At 38.1% G+C, this 12435-nt stretch overlaps 1 protein-coding gene across 1 annotated transcript in view; it reads right to left on the reverse strand.

Annotated features, from left to right (window-relative positions):
- The window catches only part of DENND4C (DENN domain containing 4C), a 126577-nt gene that overhangs the window by 31936 nt on the left and 82206 nt on the right, over window positions 1-12435 (reverse strand). The window contains exons 21-23 of the mRNA XM_080669158.1: window positions 7943-8065; window positions 6791-6937; window positions 375-1534 (exon numbers count right to left, since the gene is read on the reverse strand). Of these exons, the coding sequence (XP_080525284.1) occupies window positions 375-1534; window positions 6791-6937; window positions 7943-8065 (1430 nt within the window). The remainder of the gene's footprint in view (window positions 1-374; window positions 1535-6790; window positions 6938-7942; window positions 8066-12435) is intronic.

Consider the following 12435-nt stretch of genomic DNA (forward strand, 5'->3'; position numbering starts at 1 on the left):
GCAGTATGAAATCTATGGATCTAGCTGTGAAAAGAGCTCATATATATTAAAAAGATAACAAAGGTAAATTTATTTAAAAAGTGAAGTGCTCTGCAAATATAACATGGCACCATTATTAAATTAAAACATTAATCATTAGTGCTTTCAAAGAAATGAACTTAATGTATTGATCTATGCAATTATATAGTCCTGATATTTTATTTCTTCATTATTAATTTCCCTTACATGTAGGTTCAAGTCATTTAAAGAAATATGATATGTACAAAGTTTTAAAATATAAACACCAAAGTTACAGAAATATCTAAATAATAATTTGTATATTAAAAATACTATAAACATTCTAATATCAGACTACACACATAAAACATTCTTACCTCATCATCTGAGTAGCTATAGGCAGTCGCTACAGCTACCAACATCTTACTGGCTACTGTCGCTGCTTGTTTCATACCCGATTTTAGGACATCTATCTTGGGCCCTGAGAGTATATTATCCAGCTTTAGCCCTGACAAAGAATTTACTACAGAACCCAACGAGCCATGTGGTGAAGAACGCACCAGTGCTGATAACGAAGTTGGACGTTCTTTATGACCTCGAGAGGGAGTCTGCTGCTTGAAACGCCCAGTAAAAGTTTTAGACCTGGACACTGTAGGGGAGCTCTTTTCACTTTCAGGCTTTTCCTGCGCTGGTGGGTCATGATCTAAAGGTAGGCTTGATCGCCTCTCTAAAGGGTGAATAAATGCAGTGGTAGTTCCAGACTCTCTGTATCCCTCTCCATGTAATTCCATACTAGAAGACTTGCTACCCAGGGGACTCTTTAGGTTCATATAGTTTTCGATTTCATCAGCCAGATTACGTGCAATAACTGGAGAAAACAACTTATCTTCAGAATCAGTTTTTTCTACTATAAATTCAGTGGCTAAAAGAGACAAAGGATCTAGTCCAGTTTCAACATCTTCCCTCTCAACAGCTTTAGCAACACCATATAAACTACTTCTTTTATTTATTAGATCTTTGGATTCTGCTTTTAAGTCTCTGGACTGATTACTGTCACTATCATTTTGTAGACTGTCATGTGTATCCTTTGTCATAGTAGCTGTAGCTATACTGTCATCAATCACAGGTTCTAGGAGCTCTTGGCTTTCCTCAAGCATCTCTAAGACTGAAGATCTGTGCTCAGAATCCCAAGTGCTTTCAGGCCCACGAGTCCTAGTATCAGCTAGATGACAGCCAACACTCTCAAAGCTATGGGTTTTTGCAATATGAAGTGGAGAAGTCTTAGGATATGTCAGTGCTGCTGTGAGAATCTTGGCATCTGCTCCCATCATGATAGCTACTTCACTTGAATTCAAATCCAAACTGCTCTTCTTTAGCAACATTCCTGCTCGACTTTCAGAACTAAAACTACAACTCCTCTCTGGAAAATGCTTTTGTCTCTTTTCTCCTCTATCACCGTTCTTGAGATTAGTAACTTCACCAAAGACTGTATCTTCAACTGGATCCAGAGTAGAAAATACCGTATTTGATGTACTACCTAAAAGAGAAAGTACAGTATTAAAAATGAATGGAGAAACCAAGATGGCGGCATAGGTAAGCACCTAAACTGCTGCCTCGCACAACAATTTCAAAACTACAACTAAAAGACAGAACGGACACCATCCAGAACCACAGGAAAGCTGGCTGAGTGAAAATTCTACAACTAGAAGGAAAGAGAAAAGCTCACAGAGAATTGGAGGTACGGCAAAGGGTCTTTGTGCGCGCAGAGGGAAGGGCGGCTGAGAGCCTGGCTGACTTTCTCTGGCGGAAGGGGGAAGGAAGCCCCCGACCGCACTGAACCCCAGTTCTGACTGCACTGAACCCCAGTCCCGGGCGAAACCCCGTGGACCCAGGCTCATACAGGGGGAGTCTGGACTGTCAGGTAGAGAGAAAGGCACCCGGAGACTCGGAGACCCGGGGGAGACCCCGGGAGCCCCGGCAGGCAGGGTTCCGGAGGTGCGCGCGCCAGTGTGCACAAAGGCTGCGGAGGTTGCCACAGGCTTTCCCTAGCAGAAGGGAGTCCAAAGCTCCTGACCGCACTGAACCCCAATTCTGACTGCACTGAACTCCAGTTCCAGGCGAGCCCCTGGGGACCCATGCTCTTACGGGGGGGAATCTGGACTCTCGGGCAGAGACTCGGGAGCCAGGGAAGGCAAAGGTCTGCAGTCGTGCGCATGCCAGTGCGCACAAAGGCTGTGGAGGTTGCCACAGGCTTTCCATAGTGGAAGGGAGTCAGAAGCTCCTGACTGCACTGAGCCCCAGTTCTGACTGCACTGAACCCCAGTTCCAGGTGAGCCCCTGGGGACCCATACTCTTGTGGGGGGAATTTGGACTCTCGGGCGGCGACTCGGGAGCCAGGGAAGGCAGAGGTCTGCAGGCGCGCACGTGTGCAAGGGCAAGGCTGACTGGAAGCCAAGACTGTCTGCTCCGCCCTGAGACTCCACCCCATCCAAGCTGAGCACAGAGGCTATTGCAATTTGGCAAGTCTAATCCTATAAGGCTGTCTCCAACACCGAACTTCTCCCAGCATAGACACAGCTGATCCTTACAGCCAACTGGCCTGGAGGTCAATTCCTCCCAGTGATACCAACAACAATCAAGACTTAACTACAACAAGGCTGTACACACAGTCCACAAAGGGGTGCACCAAGAGTGTCCACCGCAGGTTAACTGGGGAGGCTGACCCACTGGGCCATATAGGAAACCTAGCACACAAATCTACCCTACCAACTCAGGGAAGCAATGAAAATGCGGCGTCAAAGAAACAGATCATAAACGAAAGAAATGGAGGAAAGCAAATGACTGGATATAGAATTCAAAACCACGGTTATTAGGCTTTTCAAGAATATCCTAGAAAAGGCCGATAAATATAGCGAGACCCTCGAAGATATGAAAAAGGACCAACTAGAAATTAAACATACACTGACTGAAATAAAAAATATTATACAGAGACCCAACAACAGACTAGAGGAACGCAAGAATCAAGTCAAAGAATTGAAATACAAAGAAGCAAAAAACACTCAACCGAAAAAGCAAAAAGAAAAAAAAAATCCAAAAAGATGAAGATAGTGTAAGAAGACTCTGGGACAACTTCAAGCATACCAACATCGAATTATGGGGGTGCCAGAAGAAGAGAGAGAGCAAGATAGTGAAAACCTATTTGAAGAAATAATGACAGAAAACTTACCCCACCTGGTGAAAGAAATAGACTTACAAGTCCAGGAAGCGCACAGAACCCCAAACAAAAGGAATCCAAAGAGGACTACACCAAGACACATCATAATTCAAAGGCCAAGAGCAAAAGACAAAAATAGAATATTAAAAGCCGCAAGAGAAAAACAGTTAATTACCTACAAGGGAGCACCCATACGATTGTCAGCTGATTTCTCAACAGAAACTATGCAGGCCAGACAGGAGTGGCAAGAAATTTTCAATGTGATGAATAGCAAGAACCTACAACCAAGACTACTCTACCCAGCAAAGCTATCATTCAGAATTGAAGGGCAGATAAAGAACTTCACAGATAAGAAAAAGCTAAAGGAGTTCATCACCACCAAACCAGGATTATATGAAATGCTGAAAGGTATTCTTAAAGAAGAGGAAGAAGAAAAAAGTAAAGACAAAAATTATGAACAACAAATACATATCTATCAACAAGTGAACCTAAAAATCAAGTGAATTAAAAACCTGAGGAACAGAATAATCTGGTGAATATATTAGAATCAGGGGCATAGAAAGGGAGTGGACTGATAATTCTCAGGGGGAAACGGGTATGGGGGCGTTCAGGAAGAGACTGGACAAAAATCATACACCCATGGATGAGGACAGTGGGGGGTAGGTAAGGGCAGAAGGTGGGGTGGGAACCGGGTGGAGGGGAGCTATGGGGGGAAAAAGGAGAAACAATTGTAATAATCTGGATTAAGATTTATTTAAAAATAAATAAATAAATAAATAAATAAATAAATAAATAAATAAATAAAAAAAAATGAATCTGATTACTAAAATAATATTTTATTTTAAAATTTTCTAGTTTTTTTTTGAAAGTTACACATATTCTGTAAAAGATTCAGAATATTTAGAGGGTAAAAAGAAAGCATACAGAAAAAAAAGTACAAAAAACTCCATTCAACCCTGCCTCCCAGAGATAACATTTTAATGTATAATCTGCCTTTCATCTTCTATGCAATACACACACACTTTAAAAAAAGATCATGGAATAGATACCTGTACTGTTTACTAAAAGATATCTCATTTATCAATATAGATCTACATTTTAAGGGTTTAATATCCAACTTAAGAAATATATTCTGGCCCGGCTAATGTCGCTCAGTGGTTGAGTGTCAACCTATGAACCAGGAGGCCACGGTTCGATCCAGGGTCAGGGCACACGCCTAGGTTGCAGGCTCAATCCCCTGTAGGGGGCATGCCGGAGGCAGCCGATCAGTGATTCTCTCTTAACATTGATGTTTCTATCTCTCCCTCTCTCTGAAATCAATAAAAATATATTTTTTAAAAAAGGCATGACTGCCCTGGCCCGTTTTCTCAGTAGTAAGTGCACCGGCCCCTGGACCAAAGGGTTTCATTCCCATCAAGAGCATATACCTGGGTTGCAGTTTGATCCCTGGCTCTGGTCAGGGAGCATGCAGGAGGCAACCAGTAGATGTTTCTCTTTCACATCAATGTTTCTCTCTCTCTCTCTCTCTTCACCCCCCCTCCCTTCCTCTTTTCCTCCCTCTCCCTCCTCCCTCTCTCCCTCTCTTTCTAAAAAAGCAATGGGAAAAAAATATCCTTGGTGAGGATTAACAACAACAAAAAGCATTATGACTTGAGAGATTTGAAGGGAAAGTCTTTAATAAGGTTTTTTTAATTTTCCAAACTGATTTCAAGCTTTTTTTTTTTTTTTAAATATGTTTTTATTGGTTTTAGAGAGAGGAAGGGAGAGGGAAAGATATAGAAACATCAAAAAGAGAGAAACATAGATAGGCTACTTCCTACATGCTCCCTACTGGGGACTAAGATGCAACCTGGGCATGTGCTCTGACCAGGAATTGAACCAGCAACCTCCTAGTGCATGGGACAATGCTCAATCAACTGAGCCACACAACCAGGCCCAAGCTTCTTTTTAATCTTCCAAATTGGTACCAACTAGTAATTATAATCATACCAATTAAACAGAACTAATAATAAGCATTTAGAGATATTTTTTAAGCTTTTAGGGGAATCATAAGCATATTTTACAAATTTGTACCTGCTTTGAAAACTTTTACCAATATTTGAGAAACAGATTTTTGCAAATTTACTGGTTCTCATAGTATCTGCAGAAATTTAGTGGAACATTTTGTCCAATTTTAAAATGAATTTTACTGTTTTATGTATTGGCAAAAGCCCCATTAACACCTCCTTCTTTCTTAATAACATAAATCTTCCTAGATCAGGATGTAACATGGAAATAAGATGAGTAAAAAGGGAAGGAAACACACCAGTTTCCAGACCACATCCATTTCAGTATTCTGAGAAGATCTTAACCCTTTGATGAAGAAAACTGCCTTCCCTTTTTTTTTTAACCTGCTAACAGCAGGTTAGGAAAATGGGATACAGAACATATATCAATTATTTGCTCAAAAAACTTTTAGCTCCACCTCTTGTGTGCTGTCCCCTCACCCCCACACACAAAAAAATGAACTGACTTCATGTCACAGTAAATACAAAAATAAAAAGACTTTAGGAATAAGAAGTATTCCTACGAAGATTTAAAAAGCTGGGCAAATTAAGTTCTATAAAGTCATACAATAGATATACTTACAGACAAGAGAGTTGACTTTAGAGAAGTGAATTATAGCTACTACAAAGAGCACAGGATACAGGCTAATTTCATTATCCTTTAAAATCCTACGCTTAGATATATGCCTTAAGAGTATTTTGAAAAAAAAACAACAAAAAATAAGAGTACTTTGGAGGCTATAACATAATTGAAATTAGTAAACTCAAATTCATGATAGTCACACATAACAATTATTCTTTATAAATACTTAATCACAAATAAGTGGCTCAGGGTGCTTATAACAACTGGGCTAAAATTAAAGGCCCACTGGCATTTTGTGTAGATAGTAAATGATGTCAATCATTTTTTTTCCATTTCCCTTCAGTGACAGGAATTACCCTATCACACATAAGTGCACTTGAATTTGATCACATCACTGCATCTCTGGTTTTTTTAAATATATATATTTATTGATTTTTAGAGAGAGAGGAAAGGAGAGGGAGAGAGAGGTAGAAGCATCTATGAGAGAGAAACATCAACACTGGCTGGCTGCCTTTTGTATGCTCCCTGCTGGGGGTTAAGCCCATAACCCAGGGATGTGCTCTGACCAGGAATGGAACTGGCAACCTTTTGGTGCATGGGTCGACGACCAACCACTGCACCACCCACCCAGGCTTCATCTCTGTTCTTGATGAGTATAGGAGTCCCTATAGTCCCCTCTCATTACCTATTATGAGAAAGTGGGACCAAACTGAACAGGCACTCCAACAAGAAAAGGTATTCCAAATAACTAAACACTCTAAAAATCTCTCCTTTTAAAAGTTAAATATCTTTAAATAACTATTTTAGTTCATTTATAGGATTTAAACTTACTTCTGGCTCTTCAGCATGTTCATTATACTGTAATTAAGTCAACACTTTACTGTCATTAAACACATGTATATCTGTAGAAGTATGTTTTAAATATTTAATAACCAACACATAAAGACTCACCAGTGCTGCTTTTCCTGCCATTGACATCAAATATACCAGATGGAACTTTCACAATACTGCTGCCCCACGCAGGAGGCTCAGTTGGACTGTGTGGCTCTCCACTAGCTTGTGAATGTTTTGCCACCACAGCAGAGACCTCACACACCTCTGGGGAAAAAACATTTGAATGTTATCATTCCTAATTGTGCCAATATTGAACAGGAACCATATATTTAATTTTTTAATACATTCTATGCAGTTTTCCACCTCCAAGTGGGGATAAATATATGACTATTTTATTACTGATTAATTATGTCTGATTTACTTTATGCCATAAATGTTGCCAGTATTGACTGAAATAAAAGTTTTATTTTAGCATTCAATAATCCTAACTTGAGCATTCTTAAGTAAAGCTCAGGCCTTCAGTTATACTCATCACTTGACAAGTAGGAGATGGGCTTGCTTCTGCATAACTGGAGCATAAAATAGGTGACATCAATGAAGAAAGTATACTTAAAAAAAAAATGATTCCAAAGAAATTGATTCAGTTGCCTCCCATACACACCCTGACCGGGACTCAAACCCCCCACATTTTGGTGTACAAGATGATAATCCAACCCACTTAGCCATACTGGCCAGGGCAAAGAAAGTATACTTTAGTATAAAAAGATAGGAAGAACATCTTATTACCATAAAGCCAAAATATTCCTCCACATTTCTATAAAATGATTACCACAAATCATTTCTACCTCAATGAGTTCCATAACAAAAAAACAAGAAACCACAAAGACTATATTTATCCTACCAATAAAAAATATCCACTTAGATATTTGAAGGACTTAGCATTTTAAAATAAAGGGGACACCAGAATACAAGTTTGATGACTCAAAGTTTAGTCTTGGTTCTGTCACTAAGTAGCTATATATATTTGGCAAATAAATACTTTAATGGGTCACAGTTTACAACAAAATTGAGGGCTAACCTACTGAGTCTTTAAAGACCTCTTAAATTCTAAAATTCAGATACTATCAAAACCTACCATATATAATGGTACATAGTATCTTATAAGCTCAGACCTTACATTTCTAAAAATTATCAACTACATTATCAAATAACACTTATAGTTAGCACAGGTATTTTTCTAAATAAAGCTAGAAAATATCAGTACTTAACCTTCTGTTTGCATTTTTGCTTTAGTTATCAATTCTCTTGCTACTTGTTCTTCAGGCACATTAATTTCTGCATCATCCTTTATAAGTTCATCCTTAGACCCATAACCTTGGTCAGACTGACCACCTGTGAAAAACAAGGCAGGCTTACATAGAAATGTTTTCATATACTTACAGTCCAGCTATAACATTTCAAAAGAAAATGACACTGATATACATAATTAAACCTAGAGAAAAGGAAAACAAAAAAACTTACAAAGCACACAGAACATTTTGAAATAGTAAGAAGCAAAGAACAGTAGGAACAGGAATACCAAAGACTAAAAAACCATTACACAGTTGAAAGCACTGAACCTTAAATTCCTTATCTGTAAATTAATAGATTTGGACAAGATGTCTTTTGGAGTGTATCTATAGAATGCTACTTTTTGTGTAAGAGGAAATAAAACAAACATATACTTTCTTACTTTTGCAAAAAGAAATGGAGTAATAAAACAAAAACAAAACTTGTTACCTACATGGGGTGGGGCAAAATAGGATGGAAGGGCTAGAGAAACTTTTCTAAATATGGCTTGTTAGTTTTTATTTTTGGAAAAGCCCTAATTTCTAAACATTCATAAAAATTACATCAATAAAGTAATTTTATTGATGGGGATATGGGAGGGGAAGTAACTAAAATTGAATGCAAACAGAAACAAATGAAACCAACTCTATTTCATATGAATAGCATAACCACACTGGAAGGATGGGAGGACTCATACAAGTAACTTTGGAACACATTATTTTGAATATATACTCTAAGCCTGGGGGTAACAGTCAAATCCTGAACTTCTTAGGGGGTTTGTTTTTCACAGGGGAATGGATGTAGCAATTCTGAAATTATTTATTACTCAGGTCTGAGCAAACGAGTAAATGTGATGGTATTTCTGGGAGCCAAGATTCTTACTGTGGAAGAGAGAAAAAAAATTTATAATAATGAAGGAAGGCAAAGAAAAACTTGTGGGGTTGATTGGAATCAGAAGTATTTCTACTATATATAATCATATTTTCTAGCTCTGCTGAAAAGGTCCAGAAGCAGTAACACCTTGGTAGTAGTAAACACACCTATAGCCCAGACCTTGGTTTCTAAAATGCACTGCCCATTAAAAGAAACTTAGGATCCTTGAAGAAATGGCTGATTCCAGAGTTCAGGTAGGGAAGATATGAGTAAGTCAGGAACATTTTATCATGCAAGAAAGGAAGTGCTCCAAAACACGATAGAGCCCGGCCAGTGTGGTTCAGTGGTTGAGCATCGACCCATGAACCAAGAGGTCACCGCTTTGATTCTTGGTCAGGGTACCTGCCCAGTTTTGGCTCGATCCCCAGTACCGGCATGTAGGAGGCAGCTGGTCGATGTTTCTCTCTCATTGATGTTTCTATCTCTCTATCCCTTTTCCTTCCTCTTTCTCTGAAATCAATAAAAACATATTTAAAAAAAACCACAAAAAACATGAAGGAGGCATGCCTAAGGATATATGATAGAATACCAACTTATAAATGTGGAGGGAGTATAGAGTTGGTAAAACCAACAGTTTATAACCATCACAGTAAAGACTGGTTCAGGTAAGAATCTTCAATGGATGCTAAATTTAAAAGAGAAAATGTGATAAGACAGAGGCTATTGCTGCACAGCCTCCCAGTGTCTCCTTACAGATAGCTTATTATCTGCAAGGGGGTAACAGTAACTAAGAGAAACCAAACATTGAGACTAGTGATCAAAATTAACCTCACCAATGAGGAGCAGACAGACACTGTGTGCCTCTGGGACACTGTGTGCCTCTGCCACATGAAAATCTAAGGATACAATATCACTTTTGTAGCAGAGCCATGGATGCATAAACTAATCTAATCACATGGAGTATCAGGCAGGCTCAAACTGAGGAGCATTCTACAAAATAACTGGACTGAATTCTTCAAAAGGTTCAAGGTCATGAAAGACAAAGAAAGGGTGAGGAACTGTGCCAGGTTAAAGGAGACTAAAGAGAGGGAGTTAAAGTACCACAAAGGACATCACAATAATTGAAAAAATTGGAACACAGACTATAGATTAAAGCAGTTTATCAATTGAATTTGGTAACTATACTGTGGTTATGAAAGAGAAGTATTAAGCGGTAACAGGGCAAGATATATTGACTTGCTTACACATGATTACAAAAAATAAATATGCGTATAGAAAGAAAAAACAAATGCAACAAAAAGTGAGCAAATCTAAGTTAAAGTTATTTAAGAGTTCTCTACTATTCTGCAACATTTCTGTAAGTTTGAAATTATTTAAAAATGCAGTTTTTTGAAAGTTTATTTTGGCTTTAAAATCATATCACTTAAAACCAAACTAAGGCCAGTTACTAGACAATCCTTTTGTAAAGGACATCAATGAAAAACACATAAAATAAAAAAATACAGTGTCTTATACTTTCCACCACCACTTGTTACACTGCTGCTTAAACATTGGGTTTGCCCAATATATAACAAAAAGAACTAAACTTCTTTAAATGCCATTAGAATGACTAATTTCAGTCATGTTTTTATTGGCTCCCTCAGAAAGGCTGCTAAAACACTGTGGTGCCGTGAAAGGACACTAGACTGGAAACTGAGTAAACTGATCAAGCCCAGATATGCTCCTGAACAAGTGACTCAGTATCAGGTACCAAGTGGAAAAGATTCTACAAGATAATTCTTAATGAAAAGAGTAACTTAAGCATCTGGGCTACAAGTCTCCAAAAATATAAAATGACATCACCAGAAACTCTACAGAGATATACAATAACTGTAAATTCAGTACTGGGGCTTCAGCCATTTGAAATGCAGCTGAAAAGAAACATGAAAAAGGGATCTGAAGTTTCTTCTCCAACTATTGGAATCTTTACGTCAATTACACAGGATTACTAGGAGATTTTTTCTATTAAAGGAGACAAGTTTAAAATTTTAGAGGAATAAGGAGAGTATTTATTATTATTATTATTATTCCTGGTGAAATTATTTCATACCACAATATTATTTTCTTGATATTTCCTAAGTGAAATCCATCTCATTTATAAGTATTAGAAAACATACAGGAGGAAATAAAATAAGGTGGCTTCAAAATGAAAGTCTCATAAAATTCCTACTTGATAAAAGAAAGTTAAATTACAAACAGGATTGTAACTTAGCCTTATGTTGACTTTCAATGATTTATACATGCTTCTGTAACTATGCAGGTAGTTTTTCACATAAGAATTCAGATCAATCAAAACAGCCTGGTACTGCCACAAGAATAGGCATGTAGATCAATGTATAGAACAGAGAACCCAGATATCTACTCAAGCCATTATGCCCAAATAATTTTTGATAAAAGAGGCAAGAGCATACAATGAAGTAAAGACAGTCTCTTAATAAATGGTATTGGGATAATTGGACAGCTACATGTAAATAAATGAAACTAGACCACCAACTTACACCATACACAACAATTAACTCAATATGAATAAAAGATTTAGCCCTAGCTGGCTTGGCTCAGTGGATAGAGCTTCGGCCTGCGGACTAAAGGGTCCCAGGTTCGATTCTGGCCAAGGGCACATGCCTGGGTTGCAGGCTCGATCCCAGTGGGGGGTGTGCAGGAGGCAGCTTTTCAATGATTCTCTCTCATCATTGATGTTCCTATCACTCGCTCCTTCTCCCTTCCTCTCTGAAATCAATAAAGAAATATATATATATATATATATATATATGTATATATATATATATATATATACATATATATATATATATATATATATAAAGATTTAAATGTGAGTCGTGAAACCATAAAAATCCTTGAAGAAAACTTAGGCAACAAATTATCAGACATCTCACGTAGTAAAATTTTCACTGATACAATGCCTAGGGCAAGAGAAACAAGGGAAAAAAGAAACAAATGGGACTACATCAAAATAAAAAGCTTCTACAAAGCAAAAGAAATCAGCATCAAAATGAAAAGGAAACCCGCCGAAACCGGTTTGGCTCAGTGGATAGAGCGTCGGCCTGTGGACTGAAGGGTCCCAGGTTCGATTCCGGTCAGGGCCACGTACCTTGGTTGCGGGCACATCCCCAGTAGGGGGTGTGCAAGAGGCAGCTGATTGATGTTTCTAGCTCTCTATCCCTCTCCTCTCTCTTCCTCTCTGTAAAAAATTAATAAAATATATTTTTTAAAAAAAATGAAAAGGAAACCCACCTTAAGGGTGAACATATTTGCTAACATCTGATAAGGGGTTAATCTCCAAAATATATAAAGTACTCATACAACTCAACAAAAGAAAGACAAACAATCCCATCAAAAAATGGGCAAAAGACCTAAATAGACACTTCTCCAAAGAGGACACACAAATGGCCAAGAGACATATGAAAAAATGCTCAGTCACTAAACATCAGAAAGATGCAAATTAAAACAACAATTAGGTACCACCTCACATCTGCCAGAATGGCTACCATCAATAAATCAAC

This window comes from Plecotus auritus (genome assembly GCF_963455305.1).
Source record: "Plecotus auritus genome assembly, chromosome: 5".
Lineage (NCBI taxonomy): Eukaryota > Metazoa > Chordata > Mammalia > Chiroptera > Vespertilionidae > Plecotus > Plecotus auritus.